Raw genomic sequence first — 24603 nt, 5'->3', positions numbered from 1 at the left:
TGATGCGCCATCACTTCCATCAGGAAGGTTAATTGCTAACAAATGACTAAATGGGAATTTAGGGGGAATGCTACAGCAGTCTGCTGCGTTAGTGGTGATGGGAGTTCTGGCGCCATTTCAGGGTCACTATTTGTATCTGTCTATCAGGGTTAGGATACAGTTGTTTCTCCCAGTTTCAGCCTTCTCTATAGAATTTCTGTCAATTGTTTGACTCCATTAAGTGTGCCGAGGAAATAAAAGCCTGAATGACCAATCCACCAGGGGCTATGGATAGACCCTTTCATTGTCCATACTCGGAGCACTGCATTAGGTCTCATTATCCATTTATAATAAGCGACCTCTGCCCCCTGGGTCATTGAAAAAGATTCAGTGTGCTTTTCTGACACATAGGGCACCTTTCTCAGCAGACACATCGAACAATGGGCCGTCTGGTAGTCTGGAGGACTAGTGTACACGGCAGGTTTTTAAATACACAGCCTTGTGCCGAACCACTCTGCCAGTGTGCTCGCTCATGGTTCATAAATGGGCTAAGGGGAGCCTAAGGTCTGGAATATGAATGCAATATCCTTTCCTCTTTTCTTTCTTTCTCTTCTGTTTTTTAAAAAGTTTAGTTTTAATTGGATGATAATTGCTTTACATGTTGTGCTGGTTTCTGTCATACAACATGAAATTTTTTTTGCCTTGTTTTTCAGTTTTGTGTTCTAGAAAGGATTTGCCTTCATCTCTGCTAGTGCATTTCCTGATAGAGAAATATGGAAAGATTTGGATACAGTGAATGGATAGATTCATCATTTTTGGAAAGTATTTGCCAAACATGCCCATGGAAGTTATCTGTGATACACTGAAAATCTCTCTTCTATTCCCTGCTCTGCCCAAACTGGTAGGGATTGAATATCCCACTAAAAAGTTGGAGAAAGAATTTGATCCTTCCTTCACCTGTCTAACCCAGATTCATTCTATCATATAAATTTGGGCCACCTACTTGAAATCTCTGCTTCTCTTTCTCCAGCCCCCAGTACATAGACAGATGTAGGAAAAAGATGGAGATAACATAGTGACTATTGGATGAAATATATATTTATATCTTATCCAATAATGAAGTAAGAAAACTGTCATGTTCAGAGCATCACACTGTGTGTACTGAAGGCGGTCTTCTAAGAATCTTGACCACTGGTTCCTGTGTGGCCTTAGTACAGTGTCTTGTTAAATACTAAGAGGAATCAGTCGTTTACCTGAAGGATATTGGGATAGGAAAAATAAAAGATTGAGAGTCACTTCTTTACCAGTTCATATGAAGAAACATTATAAAAGTATTTTTAAAGTTTAAGATGCATACATTTCATAAATAAAGCCTTGTTCCTCTCTCAGAAGCTTACTTTGCATTTAGTGTCACGTATGTTGGCTTGATCAATTTTTTAAATGTATGAGACACACAGGCACTCAGAGACACCCAGTTTAGTACAGTGAACTGGCAGCTACACTGTCCAGTCGACCCCAGGTGTCTAGTTGAGCGAAGCAGCTTCCCTATTAAGTGATGAACTGTGCCATGCTTCCTGATGCCCGGACACAGAGGTGTCACCTCTGGAGAGTGACCGTTGAGTTCCAGCACAGATTTTTCACTCCACACGAGCTATGGAAAACCATGTAGATGGCAGAGCTCTCTCCATGCCAAGAATTAATATATTAACTGGATTATAGCACCATTTGACAAATTGCTTACTAAATACATCAAAATTGATTGGACATTCTGTATTTGAATTGACAAATGGCTGCATTAGGAGAAGGAGGGAAATCCATTAATTATAGCCGCTCTCATCCATAGGAAATATAATCATATAAATATAGATTTTGTTAAAACAAAAATCTCTACTTCATGGTGGCATTGCTTATGTGTTTACCTGCACCTCTTTGCTGTTAACAGAAGGGCTGCTCTTGGCCACTGCCCTTTAAGTAATAATAAAATAATAATTTCTGCTGCGCTCTATGTGCCAGGCTTTTTTGACTGCATGGTAACTTTTAGTTCTTAGTCCAGAAGAATAGAAAATACAAGAGAAACTAAGCCTTTCTGCTCAGTTCTCAGCTGTACCTCTGTTTGTCTATCTTGCCCTTTGCATTCTCATATTATTTAAGTCAAAAGCTTTACTTTTGCTTTGATGATGTAAAAACCGTGATCATCACTCAACTTCTTTTTAGAAACAAATTTCTTTCTCACAATCTTTCTTACTGAAGGTAACCAACTGAGTGACCAAGGCACAGGGTGGTGGGTGAATGCCCTTGATTGTCCCTTTCCAGTTTGAATCTGTTCTCCTTATTGTTGTCATATGACAGGAAGCTTTCTGCCATGTGATTCTGTGGAAGTCGGTGGAGAGACGAGAAACACTGAACTGCCTTTATGCCGTTAGTTTCTTGCCTTTTCTTCTGTGCTTTCTTTGTATTTTATAACCACATGAAGAGCCTCAGAACTTCCCTTATGTGATGTCAAGTTTGGGTCAGAGCTGAGATTATAAGGAATATTTGGGGGTTAGGCATTCTGTTGCCTTCCAAGGATGTTTTCTAGGTGCCAGTGGTCCTTCTATGGTTATGCCATTTATACCTTTAAGTATGAAACCAAACCAATATTTTCTAAAATGAAATCTTCGAATTCCTCAGGGATATTATAGAGAATGTAAAGTGTGGCCCGAAGTACTTTCTTTTCTCTGGACTTCAGTTTACCTACCATTAACATGGACTTCCCTGGTGGCTCAGACGGTAAAGTGTCTGTCTACGATGTGGGAGACCCGGGTTTGATCCCTGGGTTGGGAAGATCCCTTGGAGAAGGAAATGGCAATCCACTCCAGCACTCTTGCCTGGAAAATCCCATGGACAGAGGAGCCTAGTAGGCTACAGTCCATGGGGTTGCAAAGAGTCGGACACGACTGAGTGACTTCATGTTCACCTTATAAAATTGTTTTTAGATTAAATGAGCGAATTCATCCAAAAAGCTTGACACATTACCTTAGATAGAATAAAAAATAACTATAGATTAGCATTGTGGGTGGCATTTACAGAAATAGTATTTTTGTTCGCCTTTGAGGTCTTTCTTGCCTCTCTGTATTCCAACGGCTTTATGACTGAGATCCTGCCGGGTGGCATAGCTTTATTGTTAACAAACAACAGGAACTTTTCTGGTGGTCCAGTGCTTAAGAATCCACCTGCCATTGCAGCGGACACAGGTTCGATTCCTGGACCTGAAAGATTCCATGTACTGTGGAGCGACTAAGTCCACGAGCCACAACTACTGAGCCTGTGCACCCCAGCGTCTGTGCTCTGCACAAGAGAAGCCACTTTAATGAGAAGTCCATGTGCAGCAATGAAGATTCAGTGCAGCCAAAAGTGAAAATACATAAATCAATTTTAAACAATGACAGTGAAGAGAAAACATTTGTGGTAAATCCTTTCTCTTCTGTTAAGTGGTCATCCTGACTAGTAAGGTTTTAATGTGAGTATTTTCAAGGCTATAAAAAGAACTTTACTTAGTAATTCTAATTTGTTGAAGCAAATTGAAAATTTCTCTTAGACCTGTTTGTTTCAAGCATCTTCAATCCCTTAGTAAATTATGGGAATTGGGATATTTCTTGGTGTCCACTGCATTCTGAAAGGCTTTCCTCTGGAAGTTCTTTCTGATGGTTAGTTGCCTTAAGACTCTGAAACCCAACTTCTGACATGCCAGAAGGACATTTGATTTTCTGAGATTATCATTGAAATCATTGTCCACTATTCTGGTGAGCCTTTTGTTTTTTACTCTGTATTTTTTTGAAGTTTATAATGAACCTGTCTGTGTTCCTATGGCAGGTGAATTTCTTAGAAAAGGAATGAGGGAGAGGGGAAGAAAGAGGAGGGAGGGAATAAAGGAAGGAAGCAAAAGGATGAAAGAAGGGAAAATGGAAGGATGAACTATACAGTTTGTTACACGGCACAGAAATTAAATGTTCTACAGTAAACTAAAGTCAGTATGGGCGATTCTCACGTATATGATGCAGTGAGAAAACAACATAGTCCTGAATATTTCACACATTTCCTTGTCTTGCCATGAAAGAATCAAGATGACTCTTTGTGCATCTGCAGGTCAAAAAATATTTGCTGTTTTTTCCATTCATGAAATAGTCTTAAGAGTTTTTTATTATGGAAATGTTCAAACATACACAGAAGTACAGTGCCTAGTATAATGAATCTACATATTACTCAGCTTGAAGAATTAACAACATTCTGCCACTCTTGTTTCTGATGTTATCTTAAAATTTTATTTATTTATGGCTACACTGGGTTTCATTGCTGCTGTGGACTCTCTCTCATTGTAGCGAGCGGGAGCTACTCTAGTTGCGGTGCCCGGGCTTCTCACTGTGGTGGCTTCTCTTGTTGCAGAGCATGGGTTCTAAAGCGTGAGGGCTTCAGTAACTGTGGCATGTGGGCTCAGTAGTTGTGGTGCATGGGCTTAGTTGCCCCCCAGCATGTGGAATCTAGTTCCCTGACCAGGGATCGAACCCATGTCCCCTACATTGGCAGGTGGGTTCTTAATCACTGTGCCACAAAGGAAGTACAGAAACCTTTTTTGCTGTTGTTGCTTTTTTAATGTATGGTGGATAAAGTATTATGAGAAAGCCACCCACTGTTGTATCTTTTTACCTATGTAATACTTGCATGTATCTGTATGTATGTGTATATATATATATATGTGAAGCTCCAGTACTTTAGCTACTTGATGCAAAGAGCTGACTCATTGGAAAAGCCCCTGATGCTGATAAAAACTGATGGGAAAAGCAGAAGAGGGTGGTGGAGGATGAGATGGACTGACTCCGTGAACGTGAATTTGAGCAAACTCCAGGAGATAGTGAAGGGCAGAGGAGCCTGGCCTGCTGCAGTTCATGGGTCACAAAGAGATGGACGTGACTTAGCTACTGAACAGCAGCAGCAATGCCTGCATGTGTCTAATGACAAAGACTTGACGATAAGGGGTAGCTTATCGTCATTGTGCAGTATAGGAAAGAACAGCCTTCAAAAGTGTTCTCTTGTGTTTGAAAAGGGAGACAACCCTATGGTGCTTGTAGGGTAGTATTTTCTGTTTCATTCTTTCCCCAGTCCTCTTGGTTCTATGGGTTTTCTGATTTATTTAGAGGTAAAAATCTTAATCATTTAATTTCTCTATTTTATGGAACACATCAAGGGTCCTTAATGATTGTTTGAAAAGATTTTAAATTATATTCTAAAGTATAAGTTGAAAATGTTGATGTCTTCCACAACTAAAAGCTTTTAACTCTCCATGCCAAGAGAACTTTGCTCTTCTGCTTAGGCATGGGAAAATGTGCACTTAATTCTTCCTGTTGTATAATGATCTGGTCTTATCAGGAATGTAACTAGATAATAAATAAGGGAAGCATGGAAGAAGCTGCATTAACTCTTTGCAAAAAAAAAAAAAAATGATTTTTGCCATTTTCCCATTTCCAAACAACTCCCCCGCACCGCCCCATCCCGTCCCCCCCCCCGCCCTTTAAAATACTTTAAAAAATTTGTTTGGCTGTGCTGGGTCTTAGTGGCGGCATGCAAACTCTTGTGGCATGTAGGATCTAGTTCCCTGACCAGAGATTGAACCCAGGTCCCCTGCATTGGGAACATGGAATCTTCGCTACCAGACCACCAGGGACGTCCCACAACTACCTCTCCTTTATTTTTGTTTTGTCGGACTTTGTTGTGGAGACTAGACTGAATAGTTAAACTCTTTGCTCTTCAACTGTACCATTGTAGGTGAGATAGAGAACAATACATTTTCAATACTTGGCCTCTTGCCTACTTGTGTACATTGGTTATTGAATGCAGTTTAATAATCCAAACAGTGATTTTTTTTTTTTTTTACTTTCCAAGACATCAATTCACAATACTTTATAAGCGCTCCCATCTTAGGTCTCTTATAGAGGATATTGTATTTTAGAGTGTTTGAATTGAGAACTGATTATTCCTGAAAGAAATGCGTCTAACGTACAGAGGTAGCTGTGAGAATACAGTTGCCATTATCAAGAGATTACAGCTCATGATTCTGCCCAGAATTAGCACCAGTAAGCAGTTATTTCTCTCAGTAAAAACATACACTACCATGTGTATTTGATTGGATTGTTTATTTGCTAAGTCACATCTGATTGCAATCCTAGGGACTGTAGTCCACCAGCCTCCTCTGTCCATGGGATTTCCCAGGCAAGAATACTGGGGTGGGATACCATTTTCTTCTCCAGGGGATCTTCCTAACCCAGGGATTGAACCCACATCTCCTGCACTGGGGGGCAGATTCTTTATTTACCACTGAGCCACCAGGGAAGCCCGTGTGTACTTGAGTAGTTGCTAAAAGCTGATAAACAAAGATGTGTACAGTGAATATGAGAGAAAGAGTGTATAAAACCACTTCCATTTCCCCTTTTAAGGAAAATGTCACAAAACCTAAGGAAATATGGGGGGAAATGCTATAAACTCACCTTTTCGTTTCATGCATTGGGTTTCCATCATTCACTGAAGTGCTTGTGATTTCTCTGTTTTCTCTTCTTGACTTGTTAGGTTGATTTCACTAACCATATTACTTGTATTGTGCTTATTCCCCAACTTTTATAATTATCAAATTTTAAGTTGGTACGTGAAAGTGAAGTCGCTCAGTCGTATCCGACTCTTTGTGACCCCATGGACTGTAGCCTATCAGGCTTCTCCGTCCATGGGATTTTCCAGACAAGATTGCTGGAGTGGATTACCATTTCCTTCTCCAGGGGATCTTCCCTACCCAGAGATCGAACCCGCTTTACCATCTGAGCCACCAGGGAAGCCCAAGTTGGTACATAGTATACACAATTTAAATGGTGCCAAGGAATATTTAGGGGAAAATGAGTCATTCCTTCATCCCTTTCTTCCCTGAGGCAACTGTTATGTAAAGGTGAGCTTTGATAAGAATGGTTTTGTTGTTTTTAGACTTATTTTTCTGAGTAGGTTATCTAACCCTTGGCAAGACAAACTTAACTGTAAGCTGCAAGCAAGGTATTATACAGACAGGCTATGTTCCTTTAAAATAGCCAGGGTGGACTTTTCTAGTTATCCTGCTGCTGGTTTAATGTATATATAATGTGGTTGTACTGTGAGTTGAGTTGCCATAATACACATTAAATTGTGTGTATCTTTCCAGGTGACCTTAATTGCAAATGTTGCAGCCTATTCAGTTCTCAGAAGTGTGCCGGGACAGTTTGAACTTTTCAGTGGAGTAGTTGATCTTGCTGATAGCATGAAGCCATTATGTTTTATTCTATCGGTCCATTTTTATGACATTTAGAGTTACATGGATGAGCAAAACTAAACTGTGAACCCTTCCAGACTCCCCCCAGGTACAGCTTGTCCAGATGCAAAACGGCAGTGGACCGTTATGGTCGCAGGAAGAACCAAACGAAAGCGCCTTAGCTTATGTCTTGTGTGGGAATATTATATGATGCTTTGGGGGCAGCGCAAGGGAGAAGAGCAGGTGGGGCAGAGATGACCCTGTGTCAGTTACCCAATGAAATCTGTTATCTCGTAGGCAATGAGGATACGTCAGTTTTCTAATTATATATTGCCTGTGACTGTTCTTCTGGGAATGTGGAATAAAAGGAAAGTGAAACCAGAGACGTACAATGACTGACTGTTAGAAAACTTTAATAATTAATTAGGGAGCATCTGCGGTACCGCAGGGTCAGGGTGCGAGGAAGATCACTGGTCCGTTTAATATATAGCGCGGGTCAAACCTGCTCCCTTTTATATGTGTTGGAGTGCTTCAGCTGTTGTCGCACTGGTACGAGAGATGGCTCATAATGAACAGAGTAGCCAGTAATACATCGTGCTATTGCTAGATTATTCTATGTGTGAAATTCAGCAAATTCCTTTACATATAAGTGGAAACATTTATAAGTTAGAAAACTTCTAGGCTTCCATAGAGATAGTTAGGTGTGTTATTTTTGACCTGAAAGCCTTCTCCTTTTTACAAAATTATTTTTTAAAAGTCCAGAGTTTAATTTTTACCAGTTTGATAGTATGAAAGCATAACCTGTAAAATTTTTCAAGTCTCTGATTACTACTATTTTATATGTGTTTGTTGGCTGTTGTATTTCCTCTTCTGTGAATTGCTTGTTCCTTAGGAAATGCCTTAGTCCGTTTTGCTTTTGGATTACTTGTCTTTGAGCCTTTCTTCTTAAAAGGCAAATATTATTTTCTGAGCTAAGAAACTACCTTTCCAAGCAGAATTTCTTCCTCAGATCCTGAGTGCTTTCTGATCAGAAACAGAGTTTGGTAAAGAGCCTTCTCTTATTGTATGGCTGCTCTATAAATGCTGTTTTTAATAAGTACCGAAAATATATTGAAGTTTGTCCTTGGATGAGGGTTTATCACTGTTGGCCTTTGGGTGAACTTTGAGCCTGAGCTGTTTCATTCAAGGCAGCATGATGTCATTTAACTCACAAATTTCTCTGTTGCTAGAAAAAGGAATGTTGTTCCCCTAAATAACCTGAAGGACTGAATAATACTGGCACAACATTATTCACCTCTCAGGTCTCCACTAAAGACTTCAGCATGGTAAGGGTTTTATTGTTTGCAGAGGATTTGTGGGGATATGTTAAGGAGTAGGGGCAAGCAAAAACTGAGTCTGGTCCTGAATCTGGAGAATACTTTATTCTGCAGCCCACTCAGCTGCCAGTAAGACCCAGCTCACACTCACTTTTCCAAATAAAAACCTTGGGATCCATTTTTGTTTCTTCATATTGAAAGACTCTCTAAGTTTCTTTCTAGTGCTGTTTGTTCAACATATGAACTGATTTTAGGCTTTGCAACAGCAGTTAAAGCTGAAAGTTGCATCTCAGATAAAAAAGTAGATGCCATTTGGGTCAGCCCTGCTCCACACCCCCTTACTTGAGAAGTAGATCTCTCTGATTCCAGTGGCACTGAGCTTCGTTTCAGGAAGTATAGCAGTTTTTTTTTTACCATCTCCTAAAGTTGGGAGCTTGGAGTTTCGCTAGCAGCGGAGCCTGTGCTTGATCAGCAGCTGTGTCCTCTGAAGCTTCGAGAATTTATTACTGGGAGTTCAAGAGATGCAGGAAAGACTAGAACAAGAACATAACAGAATCAGATAGATTGTCCCTTCATTGAGTTTATAAATAAGCACGGCTCATTGTGCAGCAGTATGCTTTGTGTTAGTTTTTAGAAAAACGATGCTTATAACCTGTATGTGGTTAGTCTCTTTTAACTTTCAAATGTATTGTCAACTCTTTTTCCTTTCATTGCTTTTAAGGATGAATGGTGCTGAGATCAAATAGTTGTTCCTTTCATTTCTTTAATAGAATATCTAGGTCCTCTGTCCCCTGTTGTAAACTCAGTAGTTAGGGGATCTAATTTTTTCCTGAGTATCCAAACCGTGGCCAATACACTTGAGAAAAGTAATTACCTGTTCTAATATAAAGTGTATTAATATTAATGATAAAAATGTACTTTCTCTCTTTCAACTGGAAGACTAGATTTGTTGCAGATGAACTTAGGTTATTGAGATCTAGCTGTTAGTTTCGGGGTATTCTAAAAAGAATTTGATTTCTTGGAATTGAGGATATACAGTTATTACTTTGGATAAAACAGCCTGAAATTTCAAGAGAGTTCTACCTTTCTTCAGGACTGGTAATAACTCATTCTTGGAAGCTTGACTCAAACCTATGTATCCTAACCTTTAAGTAGTCCATTAATTAATGTTAAAAATGAGATTTCAGAGTATCATTTTAGATATCTGTTAATACAATGTTTATAATTCTTTTACTATATTTTATGTGGGTAATTTGTAAAAATTCTATGGTCATTGATCCCCTTCCTAACTACTTATGAATTTGAGAATCTATATTATGAATTGACATTTTCTGTTTTCAGACTGAGAATTTTGTTATGGGGCATTCAGCTGTAGGGGTATTTTCAGAGGACCATTCAATGTTTCTGTTCATAATTTTACTTCGGTTGTTCTACTGATTTGGAAATTTTGGGGGGTTTGATTAACGAGACTAACTTGCAAAGGTCAACACTGAAGATTTTTTTTTTGTTTGCTTTGCACATAAACACGTATAAGTATAAATATATTCATAGGAATACACACATACGTACACATACTCATATATCACTGTAAGACATTAAAATACACTTCGTGGGTTTTTTTTAGCTTTTATTTACTCACTAGAAGCATGATCTGCTTTCCTGAAAACACAATATAAACAAAGTCTAGCTCACAGTTACCTCATAATGATCTGCTCAGCCTGCCCTGGGTTGTTGATCTATATTTATCAAATGCCTGTGTGTACAGGCAGTACTTTTGGAGTTGTATTCTGTAAAAAAAGTTGACAGTGTACCCTTTGTAGTTAGATGGATAGGCTTGTTTTAAATGATTGTACTAAAAGTAGGGATAGAGCATAGCAGAAATTTTTATTTCAAAATTCCATATCCCTTTTCCTAACCCAGGATCATTAACTATCTAAGAACAGTGCTGCTTGCTCAGTCGTGTCCGACTCTCTGTGACCCCATGGACTGCACCCCGCCAGGCTTCTCTGTCCATGGGCTTCTCCAGGCAAGAATACTGGAGTCGGTTGCCATTTCCTCCTCCAGGGGATCTTCCCGACCCGCGGATTGAACCTGCGTCTCCTGCATTGGCAGGCAGATTCGTTACCACTGAACCACCTGCGAAACCCCTAAGAATAGTTGGGAAATGTAAACGATACTATTTTTCTTTAGCTAGAAGGTGCTTATGTTGGTCCATTAAACTCAGGCTTGCAACATATGTAACTTCATTTTTCTATAAATTCTCTTTAGTCCTCTTTTGTACCTCTGTCCTAACAAATAGGGAAAAATTAATCTCAATCAATTATAACCTCCTACACAGTTGCATCTAAATTCTGTAGGGCTTACATCGTGCAAAGATATGAGATGGGATTGTTGAAGATATTTTACCTCTATTTTTTCACCACTGAGATGTCCCAGTTCCTTACCAGATTTAATTGTTGGCTGTTGTATTGGTTCACGGGCTTCCCTGATGGCTCCACTGGTGAAGAATTTGCCTGCAATGCAGGAGGCTTGGGTTCAATCCTTGGGTCAGGAAGATCCCCTGGAGAATGAAACGGCTATCCACTGCAGTATTCTTGCCTGGAGAATTCCAGGGACATAGGAGCCTGGCAGCCTGCAGTCCGCAGAGTTGCAGAGTCGGACACGCCTGAGCAACTAGTAGCACATTGGTTCATATAGGTCTTTGTAGCATCCGTCCTTGTTTCAAAGCCTTTTCAAAGCCCGACAATTGCCTGGACCTTGTCCATATTACTCTTGAATGTGTAGTAAATATTCATCATCACATTCACAGGGGACTTGGAGAGGTTGTCACAGGCTCAGCTGTGAAAACACACTATGTGCACACCTTCTCCACTGCAGAAGAGTAAAACCTCCATGCTGTTTCCCAAGTGGAACTTCCTGCTACTTCCTGAAACTACCCAAGAATGAAATTAGGGTTTTTCACAGTTGTTCATCCCTAAAACTTTCTGACTTTTGTACCCTTCCTTGGGAACCCTCTTTTTTCCCCTTTCTGTCTGTGGGGCTCTTGTTCCAGTTTTTGCATGTCTTTCCTAATAGCTGCTTGGAAACCATGGAAGCTTTGCTCCTAACTGTCATACTTTTAATCTCTCTTTCTTATCCCAGGGTCAGGGTTTTGAATTCCTCTCTTCTTTGTGACTGGGTATGTCATTGTTTCCACCAGCTAGTAATCATGGAGTTTTCTTCCTACCTGGATTGGAGAAAGTTTTAAATGTAAAGAAATGTGAGGGAGAGATAAAGGATATTTACTTTATGTTGAAAAATATTTTTCCACTACACATATTTTTATATTGTGAATCTTCTGAATTCTTCCAAGCATTCTTAATTGAAATACTGTTTTTTAGTGAACATAAAGTATGGTAACTCTTCTCACAATCTCTATTTAGAAATTTAGGATTCAGATTTAATGGTTCATAGATATATGATTGGTATTTTTACCAGTTCCTTTGGGAAACAGGTTGGAGGGGAAGAAGAGGAAGAGTAGAAAGAGATTTTTTTTTCCTCCTTGAGAAACTTTTCACCTGGGAAATCTCAGACATACACAAAATTACAAACAAATTGTGTCAGTATAATGACTCTCCATGTACCTGTAATTCTCAAAAGTCATCAACTCATGACTGACGTTTTTTTTCAGCTATAATCCTCTTCCTCACCATTCTCTGCCATTAGATTATTTTTAAATTTACCCTTCCATACATATCTTTTTTTTTTTTTTGGCTATGCCTTGCAGCTGCAGGTACTTAGTTTCCTGACCAGGAATTGAACCTAGGCCCTCGGTAGTGAAAGCACAGAATCCTAACCACTGGACCACTAGGGAAGTCCCAAGTTTATCCCCATTTTGATGATGAGTGAATAAGTATCCTACCATCCTGGTAGCCTTCATTATTTATTCTAGAATCAAAAGCTCCATTCATTCATTTATTTATAAAGTGTTTATTCTGCAACAGGTAGTAGGCTGGGCTCAGCACATGTTGGGTATATTATAAACTCTTGGGGGGAAAAATCACATTAGGTACTGGTTAGTAACACAAGGGTATAATTTCTCAACTTCTCTTCCAATTTTTCCAGTTATCTGTCTATCCTAGTTTTATTTTAAAAAAAAGTCCTAAACCATCTGCTGACCCTCCCTCCCTGGCTTCTTGGCCTTCCTGATTCATCTTCCACTCTCAGCTTCCCTCACCGCACCTACCATACTGGCTTTCTGACATGACCGAAACATTTCATGTTCCCACTTCAAAATCTTTGTAATTGATATTTTCTGTAACTCTTTCTTCTCAGATGTACGCATGGCCTATTCATTCACCTCTTTAAAATTTTCTCTGGCCTCAGCTGCGTTCCAAAGAGTGCTGACCTCTAACTATTTGTCCTTAGTTGGCTTCTTGATTAGTCTTTAAGGAGAGGGCAGCTTTGAGGCATACTCTTGCTCTGTTCTATATTAAGAATTTCACCTTTATTTATTAAAATATTACAAGTGGTTGGGAAACACCTAACCTTTTACAAACATAATTACATATCAGTTTTTATTTAAAAGGATGCTTCAACATTGATTATTATGATATTCTTTTCTTCATGATATTCAGAATATAGGGAATTGTTTTGCTTTGGTGGTCACTTGTATTTCGTGCCAGCTGCCAGCCTGCCTCTCAGCTGCAGAACTAGGATTTGAAGAACTAACAGCTAATAGTTTTAACCATTGCAAATCTTATATTTTAATACTATTTATCTCCCTCTGATGAGTGATTGACTGGCTTAAGCGTCATTTCTCCCCTCCCAGCTAGCTAAGATAAGGTTTTGGTGAGTATGTCTTCTTTAAAATCTTGCCCTACGTTCTGCTCTGTCTACCTCACTTAAACCTGTTTTGTTAAGATTTAGTTCTTCAAAATACTTGTTCTGGCAAGAGCGTTGTGAGATTGGCTTGTGAGTTACTCCTTGTGGAAATGTATGTCTTTTTCTGGGAATATGCATTAAGAAATATAGATATGTTCATATCCTCTGATTTCAATTTTAGAATTGTAGCCTTTGGAAAATATACATATTGAAGTATAGAAACATATCTCTGGGTGGTAGAAATTCTGAGATTATTTTCTTTCTCTCATTCTTTTCTGTCTCTTCCAGGTTTCTTCAGTAGTCACCATCTTTCCTTCCTCTTTGGTTCTCTTCTTTTTTCTTTTCTCTATTTCCCCTCAGTACTTTATTGCTTTATTTCTCTTAGTATTAAAATGTTTAATGAGGGAGAGAATGTATGAGAAATCTCTGTATTTTCTCTTCCATTTTGTTTTGAACCTAAAATTGTTCTAAAAAATTAAAGTCCTCTTTTATAATAAAAATAAGCAAATAAAAAGTATGAGACTTTAAGTAGAGGAGGCTAAGTAAGTTTTTGTTGGGATAATATTTGTTTCCTAGGAACTCAATAAATGTTTACTGAATCATTTTTTTGCTTTGACTAAGCAAAGATCTGGAGAAGGCAATGGCATCCCACTCTAGTACTCTTGCCTGGAAAATCCCATGGACGGAGGAACTTGGTCGGCTGCAGTCCATGGGATCGCTGAGTCAGACACGACTGAGCGACTTCACTTTCACTTTTCACTTTCCTGCACTGGAGAAGGAAATGGCAACCCACTCCAGTGTCCTTGCCTGGAGAATCCCAGGGACGGGGGAGCCTGGTGGGCTGCCGTCTGTGGGGTTGCACAGAGTCAGACACGACTGAAGTGACTTAGCAGCAGCAAGCAAAGATCAGTCACTCAGTCATGTCCAAGTCTTTGTGACCCCATGGACTGTAGCCCTTCAGGCTCCTCTGTCCATGGAGTACTCCAGGCAAGAATACCGGAGTGGGTAGCCATTCCCTTCTCCACGAGATCTCCCTAACCTAGGCATGTTTACTATTAGTAAAGAATCTTCCTGCAATGAAGGAGACCCAGGTTCAATCCCTGGGTCAGGAAGATCTCTTGGAGAAAAGAATGGCTACCCACTCCAGTATTCTTGCCTGGAGGATTCCATGGACAGACCTGACGTACCAGGACACACCTGAGTGACACTAAGCAGAGGTTCGTCTGTGTATGAGAAGTGGGCTGTTTCTGTTTTAAGCCTGTATCCTATGACCTAAAAATCAGGGAAACTATAGAAGCATTAAAAAAAAAAAAGAAACATTTCTTTTGATGAATCATTGTTTTAGGAACTAAAAGTGCTTTAAAATTTAAAATATTTTAATGCCTTCCATTTATGTGAAACTATTAAGTATACTCTTAAAGAATCTTATATGATACTTGTTTTTAAAACCCCTTCCCAGAGTATAAGAACTGCATCAACTTAATTTCTTTGTTAGGTGGAAGGCATTGAAGTGTCCTGAGGTGTAGCAGTTACATTGCACAGGCAATGGAATCGTCACTGCTTCTTATGTACTTACGTTGTTAAGATTCAGTTAAGTGTTTATTTCTTCAACAATGATACATGTCATGATTAGATTCCCACAGATATTTTTTAAGATGTGCTCCTAGTTGGAGATTTTTCTTGCTCCTAAGAAATTTAATCTTTCTTCTTCATTAGTTATTTGAATTGTGTGTTAAATGTCTTATTTTAGCTTATAAATCACCACAGTATCCAGGATGGTTATGCCCATATTCATTTTTTTTTTTTTTTTTCACAGCATGGATTAAAGTTGTTTAAATACGTTTTCTTTCTCCGTCAGTGGCCCCCCCTGGAAGCCCTGGGCCCATTACTCGGCACGGGTCCTACGACAGTTTAGCTTCTGACCATAGCGGACAGGAAGATGAAGAGTGGCTGTCTCAGGTGAGACTCGGAAACATCGGGTCTATTAAGGTGACAGAAAACAGAGCTCCATTTCTCTCTCTTTATTCTCGAAATTAAAAAAAATTTTTTTTCCTTAGAGGAAAATGGGCAGAATTCGGGTTATTTTTAGGATCATCAAGAATTAATCATCTTTCCATATTAAGAATTTCTCAGAAATACTGCTGCAGGGCTACATATACATATATTTTATACACACATATACATATATGTGTGTGTACATTAGCTTTCATGCAGAGAACATAAAGTACGAATATCTTTCAAACAAGCCATTTATATCCCCCAGAACCCTGGATTTCAGATGGACTGTTTGGATTAAGATAAGAACTGGCCTGGTTAAAATGGTGAAGCCATTCAGCAATCTTCAGGCTTTCTTTTGTGGAGGCAACATTTTCTGAAGACTGGGCCCAGACTTTGATTAGGGAAGTTCTGCCTCCTAATTTGCCCAAGTGCTGGGCTGGCCTTCCTTTCCTAAGCTCTTGTAACATGGCTTCCAAGGGTCTCCAAACCAGTCCTGTAACAGCTTCCACTGACCCTTCCTCCCCCTGCCAGGTGAAGCTGTCTTCATCTCAAGGGCTTTGAAATAAAAGATACTCGGGCAGATTTCAAAATGATGAGATTACAAGTGACTTCATTACAGATGCTGTTATGTCTGTTTCAAGTCTGACATCACTGGGCGAAGTTAATGACCGGGTCTCGGATTACCAAATCCCGCGGCTTTTCAGCAGACAGGTGCCTCCTAGGGGCCCGGGTGCAGTTTCACTGCTTTCTCAGGGAGGAGAGCCCAAACTACTAAAGGGAATCTGGAAACCAGAGAATGAAATTATTTCTAGGTGACAGACATTTCATCACACTGAAAATACTCACAGGAAAAGCTCCTTTAGGTTGCACATGGAGGTGCATCCTTTTTTGAGGATACCACAAACGAAGCTTTTAGAAAAAGGATGCTGGCAGAGAAACCACTGTCCTTCACTTCAACTTTTCAAATAGAAAAAGGGGTAATGTGTGCTGTCAGTGTGAAAGTATACACAATATGTTTGTACCGCACACAACAGGAGGATGAGCTGGAACATCTGGCCATCGCCTCAGTGAAATTGCACAGGCATCTGTTTACCTCTCGGCTCTGTGACACTGATGGTTTTGAGCTTAAAATACACAGCATGCTTTATCTGTGGCCTCATTTATGTTGCTGAATACAACTCCTTGAATGAGAAATCACTGTCCTAAATCTGAGTCGTTTTCTCCCCGTGATTAGCGGGAATGTGGATATTGTTCCAAGACCATGGTGCTTTTGCCCGTTAGGACTTCACAAACACGGAGCTGCACTCCGAGAACCTTTTCAGTTGTGTTTTGTTAAGAATTAATCACCACAATCAGAGAAATGTGATTAAATATAGAAGAACTCAGGGCAACACTAAGGCCCATGGGAAGTCAGTTCTATGAACTGTGTGTATAGACGTGGATGTAGCAATTATAAGACATTGAGAAATAGTGTCTCACCAAAGGTTTGCATATTTAGTCTCTCATTCAAGTCGCTCGTTTATAAAATCACATGTTTATTTTTAGGTTTTACCGCATGTCTTCCTCTCTGCTTTGTCTAATATTGGCAACATTCCCTGCCTCTTCCATAGAGCATGAAATTCATAAGGCATTTTGGTATTACTGTTCTGCAGCATTTAAAATACCTATGTCAACATTCATGGGAGCTGAGGAAACACTGTAGTTAAGAAATGGTATTTTTGAAGACAAATCTAGTTTGAGAGAAAATTTGTAATCCTGTCTTCCTTTAAAAGTGAATTTGGGGGAATTTTGAGGGAAGTATAGTAAATATTACAATATTTAATTGTGGAAAGAAACTGGCTGTGAGTGTTAAATTATTTCAGACGTTTTCTTATCCTTGGATAGTTCAAGAACAACTTCGTTTGTTATGAGCTTAGTCCTCAGTGAAGGAATTACTTTTAATATGTGGATTGACAAGTGTAGTGTTCATTGCATGCCCGCAGAGTGATAAGGACTGTCTAGAATGAGTGAAAAAAGTAGTCCTTAGGCAGCTGATGCTAGGTGTATGAGGCAGGCAACTGGGCCTTTTATATTTGTGTGATTTTTGCGTTGTGTGTGTGGGGGGGGGTGTGTGTGTGTTTATACACATACAAACACTAAATGAATTTTTATTATATTATGACAAAAACCAGTAGATGGATGTAGTGAATGTCTATACAGGCTGCTGTTGTCACAACTTTCTGATTGTGGATGACACCCTCTCCCTCTCCCACTAGGTTAAGATGGGCTTCTTAGAGAATGTGAGCGTTCAGAGATGAGATGGGGGGATCATGAAAGGCTCTCAGAGGGTGGTCATGATACATCTCAATCATGATTTCTGATCTGTTCCAGGTAGAAATTGTAACGCATACCGGACCCCACAGACGTCTATGGATGGGTCCACAGTTCCAGTTCAAAACCATCCATCCCTCAGGCCAAACCACAGTCATATCATCCAGTTCATCTGTGTTGCAGTCTCATGGTCCAAGTGATACTCCACAGCCCCTTTCAGATTTTGATACAGATGATCTTGACCTCAACAGTCTCAGGTAAGAAATAAGAACTAGAGAGAGATTTGACCAGATTAATATGTTCATTTGTGGTGAACATCTTAGATAATCTTTACATTTCCCCCCTTTACACTGTGTCATGTTGCAGAACACATGTTGTTGCACTGTGACTTGTGATTCATTATTAATCACTGAGGATCTTACGTGAGATCTCATCACCTCCCATAAATATTTGTGTTCTAGATTGTACTTTCCTGGATCGAATATTCAGTGCACTTTTAAAAGCCATCCTATTTTATGTTGCCTTTCTTGTATTTCTGATTATCCTCTCTCTCTGTGTTTTCATCATATATATTCTTTGATCCTCACTTGTAAGAATCATTATACAAAGTTTACAGAGTATGCTTTTTATTTTTAGGTTTTTTTTTTAAACATAATTGAGAACTTTTTGACTTTTGCAACTTAAATTTGCTTAGCAATTTAATTTGTTATACCAAGACTTGACATATCAAGGTACAACAGATGATGAAGGGCCCAGTCTAATGCAATATGATTTCCTTTCTTTGTGTTCTTTTCAGAAGAATTTCTACATTATATGTTTATTTCAATCTAAAATAACCCTCTCACTTTTTTCTTGCATCTCTTTTTTAAAAAATTGTTTGAAAAATGTGTTCCAATCATATGTTGGGAATATGTTTTTATTCTACTTCTTTGTCAACATTAGTCACAAATTTTTATACTGTAAGTATACAAATATATAACCAATTTTTATTCTTTGTTAAGGCAAAAGCTGTTGTAGAGGTAAATTAAGACTAGTTTCTTCTTTCTGTTCAGTTGCTAAGTTGTGTCCAGATCTTTGCGACCCCGTGGACTGCAGCACACCAGACTTCTCTGTCATTCGCTATCTCCCGGAGTTTGCTCAAATTCACATCCATTGAGTTGGTGATGCCATCCCACCATCTCATCCTCTTTAAGAACAACTCATGTAGTGCTTCCCGGGAGGCACTAGTGGCGAAGAACCCACTGCCAGTGCAGGAGACATAAGAGACCCAGGCTCGATCCCTGGAAATGTTCCCTGGAGGAGGAAATGGCACCCTCCTCCAGTATTCTTGCCTGGAGAATCCCACGGACAGTGGAGCCTGGTGGGCTGCAGTTTGTAGGGCTGCAGAGAGTCAGACACGACTGAAGCGACTTAGCACACATGCACAGGGAATGAAACATGTCTCCTGTAATACCTTTTCAAGTATTTTAGTTTTCTTTCGCTTTTTATTTCTTCACTTTTTTTTTTTTTTTGCTCTTTTGGGTCTATTATATTTTCTTCAGCTTTCTAGAAATAGAACTTTTCTTAAGTTGTGAGGCAACTCGGTGGATGCTGGACCATTTTCCCAGAAAGCAGTTATAAAGTATGATCCATTTTCAGGAAGTCAGGCAGAGTCAGTTCTCAGCTTAGTGATTCAGTGCATATTCATCTGTTTTTGTAGGTTATTCTGTTGCTTAAATAGTAATAAAATGGACCTATAAAACTATGTTTATTCTCTTTACTATTTACAAGATTCTCAGCGACCACCCTCCCTGCCTTTTTTTCTGATGACTGTCACCTGCTGTTCTGATAAGATCCTGTCCTTTTTCTTTAGAGAACATCTCCAGCTCTGTACACCCAGCTCTGTTCCTTTGAATTTGTTAAATTTTTATTTATTTGGCTATGCTGGGTCTTAGTTGCTGCATGCAGGATCTTTATTTGCAGCATACACTTAGCTGCGGCATGTGGGATCTAGTTCCCTGAACAGGGATTGAACCCAGGCCCCCTGCATTGGGAGCGCAGAGTCCCAGGGCTGGCCCTGTTGCTTGGTTGTGGACCTCCTCTAGCTTTCTTCGTTACCCCTTATTTCAGATGCAGGTCTTTGTCTAAGAGCTCTCTAACTTGCTGCTTCCGACAGAGCTTTATTCCTGAAGTCCTTCTAGAATTTTCCTCAGGGACTTTTCCTTTTTCTTATACTACAAAGCTCCTGGTATTTATCTTTAAATTGTTTATATCCTATTTGTTGAGCATGTATAAATACTAGAAACCTTTATATTAGTCCCAGGTTTATAATTTTGTTGTATTTTGCTTGCAGTTTATATTTAAAATTTTGAGCATATGAGCCCTTGGTAAGATCTTAACCCCATTAGAACACAATTTTGATGAAAGATTCAGACTTATCTCACATTATTTCAATTACGTGTCCTGTTTAGTACCATTTCCTGCCCCACATCCAATTAAAAATCCCACTCCTGATATTCTCCTCGTCTCTGTGCGCCATCACTTTATCCTGGCTCCTTACGTCTGGTTCTACAATTCTTTCGGCATTATGGCTGCTGATTTTACTTTCTCCTTTAAATTGTGAAGTCTTGTTTAGATCTTTTGGTGCAACCAGCCCTTCACATCCAGTGCCTTCTGTACCCCAGATCACCGAGAATCAATATGATGCTGCGATAGTCTGCCTTCCTGTATCCTCACCAAAATGGCAACTGTCAGGTGTGCTGTTGGCTGTCATATCCATGAGGGGATCAGGAATGGCTAACCTCAGAGTTGTTTCATCACTCAGTTGTGTCTGAGTCTTTTATGATCCCATGGGCAATAGCCCGCCAATATCGTCTGTCCGTGGGATTTACCAGGCCAGTATACTGGAGTGGGTTGCCATTTCCTTCTCCAGAGGATCGTCCCGACCCAGGGAACGAATCCATGTCTCCTGCATCGGCAGGTGAATTCTTTACCACTGAGGCACCAGGGGAGCCTGGCTAATCTTAGAGCCGCTCCTTACTTGGAATAGGGATTTAACATGTAGAAAAAGGTCAATGAAATATTTATGAATAGACCTGAGAAATAGATAATGTAAAAGAATGAGATATAAAACCTAGTTTTCCATTCAAGGTTAGCTCCTGGGAAATCAACTTCATTTCATTTTTTCATCTAGTTAATTAATACATCCATTGTTTGATACATTTTATATATGTATGTTGTGATCTTTCTGTGTGAGAACATTTAACTTCTACTATTTCAGCAAACTTCAGTATTATCAAAACCGTAGTTACTGTGTGATACATTAGATCCTCACACTTTAATCATGTTATTAAATGATATGTAATGAATATAACATAAAGCGCAGCGTACAGTTCAGTGGTTTTAGTGTAGTCACTATGTTCTGCTGCATCCTCCTAATTCTGGGACATTTTCATCACCCCTACCAGTTTGTTTTTATTTTTGTATTTTTTTTTATGGAAACATTTCAAGCATATATAAAATTTGTAAAATTAAGAAGAATAATAGACTAAACCCCTGTGTATCTGGTGCCTGGTTTCAGTACATCAGTTCTTGGCCAGCCTGCTTTCATCTAGCCCAAAGCACACTCCACCCACAACCCTGGCTGATTCAGAAACTCCAGTGGTATAAATTGAATTAGTAATAGGAAATTTATTAGCCCACATAAGTTATTTAGACTGGGAGGCAGCTTTAATTTGCATGCACTGAGCATATCTAACAGACTAGCTGCTTGTTTTTCATTAAGACCCAGAAAACAGCTCTTCTAGAAACTTGAAGTAAACTCTTCCTGTTTTCTTATTGGCCCACGTTTGCTTAGACCCACTCATTGCAGACCTAATTAATCTCACCATGAGACGATGGGATCACCATAACTGGCTTGGGAAAATAAGCTGATATAGAAGGGCTACTGGGTCGTACACCGCTAGAGCAGTGATCAGTGATTAGCATACCAGCATTTCCAACTTCCAGTGCTAGGTCAAATGCATTTTTCACCTCCCTCCTATTTCTTCCTTTCATACAACAAACACATACACATTCCTACTGTGCTTTCAGTGAGGACCCTTTTTCTACAGTCCGTAATTGAAATGTCAGGCTTCTGTAATGTCTCATGGTGCTTATCAACTTATCTTCATCAATATCCTCTATAAACTCCATGCATAAGCCAAATCATGCTCGTCAAGATGACCTGCATTTATCATGCTTGGCCACAAATCCAGGGGTTTGCTTTTTCTACTTCTGTCTTTAAAGGGATCTTCTTGCTCCTTTGCATATAAATACATCATCCTAACACTGTATAGAGGTCCAATTTCTGTTCCAGCTCCACAAAATCCTCTCACTCTGCTGTGGACCATGCATTCATTCCCTCATTTCCTCTTTTCAAGCTTTTTTTACCTATTTCATTCATTTTCACACTAGTTTTCCTCTGCATCAGTCTTGAATGCTCATGTGCTATACCATGTATCTGCACACAGACTTTGCATTTTGTGTTTTGTTTCTGCTTGTTCCTAGAATACTAGTGACACATAACTAATACTCAACAAATACTTATTGAATGAATGCATTGCCAAAACATACACACTTAGACTATTATGGTAAGTCTTTTTTCCTTTAAGTTGCCTGGGCCTCTCAGCTCTTTGGGCCATACAGAAATCCTTCAGTGAATAGTGCAGAAATACAGCTGGAACTAGACTCTTAGCATTAATAGATTTACCATTCCCAAGCAACTTAAACTCATATGTAGTAAATTGCAATTTTGCTGACATTCTAATTGATTCTTACATGCTAATTAGTGATATTGTGGAGGTAACTCAGTTAGAGTGTAGAGATTTTAGCTAACCCCCTGGCAGCCACATCCCAACACAGCTGTGTTATCCTGTGTTGTTTTTCAGTCGCTAAGTCATATCCGACTCTTCGCGACCCCATGGACTGCAGCATGCCAGGCTCCCCTGTCCTTCACTATCTCCTGAAGTTTGCTCAAACTCATGTCCATTGAGTCGATGATACCATCCAACCATCTCATCCTCTGTCACCCCCTTCTCCTCCTGCCCTCAATCTTTCCCAGCATCAGGGTCTTTTCAAATGAGTCAGTTCTTCACATCAGGTGGTCAAATATTGGAGTTTCAGCTTCAGCATCAGTCCTTCCAATGATATTCAGGACTGATTTCCTTTAGGATGGACTGGTTGGATCTCCTTGCAGACCAAGGGACTCTCAAGAGTCTTCTCCAGGACCACAATTCATAAGCATCAATTCTTTGGCACTCAGCCTTTTTTATGGTTCACCTCTCACATCAGTACATGACTTCTGGAAACACCATAGCTTTGACTGTATGGGCCTTTGTCAGCAAAGTGATGTCTCTCCTTTTTTAATATGCTGTCTAGGTTTGTTATCCTATGCTTGTTGCCATATGTAAAATAATTTTCTTTAAGGATTTTAAGGGAGTGGCTCAAATTTTTGTATCAATTGATATCTTTTAAGGAAGGCAACGATTCTATCCATGAATTTGAAGATTCTTAAAACTCCTCATCTTCCTTTTTTAACCTTTTATTTTGTATTTGAGTGTCACTAAAATATAGTTGTGGTAGTTTCAGGTGCACAGCAGAGCGACCCAGTCATATACATGTATCCATTCTCCGCCAAACTCCCCTCCCATCAACTTTGAGCAGTTTCCTGTGCTATACACCAGGTTCTCATTAGTTATCTGCTTTATACATAGTATATATGTTAGCCTCCGTCTCTCAACTCATCCCACTTCTCCTTCCCCACCTTGGCGTCTATATACTTGTTCTCTTCATCTGTTGCTCTACTTCTGCTTTGCAAATAGCTTCCTATGTACCATTTTTCTAGATGCCACGTACACTTTTCAGATGTCCAAGGATTCAGCATAATTTGTTTTGTGTCTTCTCTCGTTCCATTTCATTTGCCCCTTTGTAAATGAACATCCGTTTTTCAACCCCTTAAGCTGTTGAAAACCACACAAAGAGAAGAAGGGGTCCAGAGTGTAGAGAATACTGTGCTTTAAGTCTTTTGCAAGAGCCTTAGGGACTGCAGTTCACCCATTTGCCTTGTTTTAGAGTGAATGGTTCTTTAATGGACTGGGCTATTCCAGCATTGCCGATTTAAGGTCTGTTGTAGCATGGGACAGTTTTGATGCTGGTAACATATGTGAATTAAATTCAATTGCATTGCAGGATCCAGCCAGTCCGCTCTGACCCAGTCAGCATGCCAGGGTCATCCCGTCCAGTGTCTGATCGAAGGGGAATTTCCACCGTGATTGATGCTGCCTCAGGTAGAAGACTGCATACAAAATGTTTAATGGCTTTTTCCCCCATGCCTTTTTAACTTCTTTTCTTGCAAATGTAGATACTGTATATTTCTTGCCATCTTTCTCTTCTCTTGGGGAAGGAGGATGAGGAGGGATGGCTGCATGTGAGCAAGCAAGTGTGCGTGCACACGAGTGTGGCAAGTTGTGTGTGTGTTTATGTATTAAAACAATACTGTGCCTACATTTGTTGCTAAACAATGCCATGCATTTAAATATTGTTAAGGTTGGTGAGTGATACCATGGAGTTGGCACTTGATTAAATGTAATGAACACAGTATTGAAGGCTACAGGGTTGATGACTGTTTTGGCCTTTGATCTCTCAAATGTGGAAAAGCAACCTTGACAGAGAACGTAAATACAATATATGGATTCAATTTACTCAACCGGTGGAGTATCAAAGTGCCTGATCTGTGGAAGCAGAGAGTCCAACTGCTATAGCCTAAATGGCTTTATTATTGAAAGCATGAAATTTAGAAATTCATTAACTTAAGTCCGTCTA

The 24603-nt window shown here is 39.6% G+C and overlaps 1 protein-coding gene across 1 annotated transcript in view; it reads left to right on the top strand.

The window, feature by feature from the left end:
* Positions 1 to 24603, top strand: part of BCAS3 (BCAS3 microtubule associated cell migration factor) — a 586026-nt gene that overhangs the window by 280370 nt on the left and 281053 nt on the right. The window contains exons 23-25 of the mRNA XM_070774269.1: positions 15314 to 15414; positions 17824 to 18020; positions 23971 to 24068. Of these exons, the coding sequence (XP_070630370.1) occupies positions 15314 to 15414; positions 17824 to 18020; positions 23971 to 24068 (396 nt within the window). The remainder of the gene's footprint in view (positions 1 to 15313; positions 15415 to 17823; positions 18021 to 23970; positions 24069 to 24603) is intronic.

The sequence above is a fragment of the Bos indicus genome, chromosome 19 (assembly GCF_029378745.1).
Source record: "Bos indicus isolate NIAB-ARS_2022 breed Sahiwal x Tharparkar chromosome 19, NIAB-ARS_B.indTharparkar_mat_pri_1.0, whole genome shotgun sequence".
Taxonomy (NCBI): Eukaryota; Metazoa; Chordata; class Mammalia; order Artiodactyla; family Bovidae; genus Bos; species Bos indicus.
This window is presented reverse-complemented; position numbering and strand designations above follow the sequence as displayed.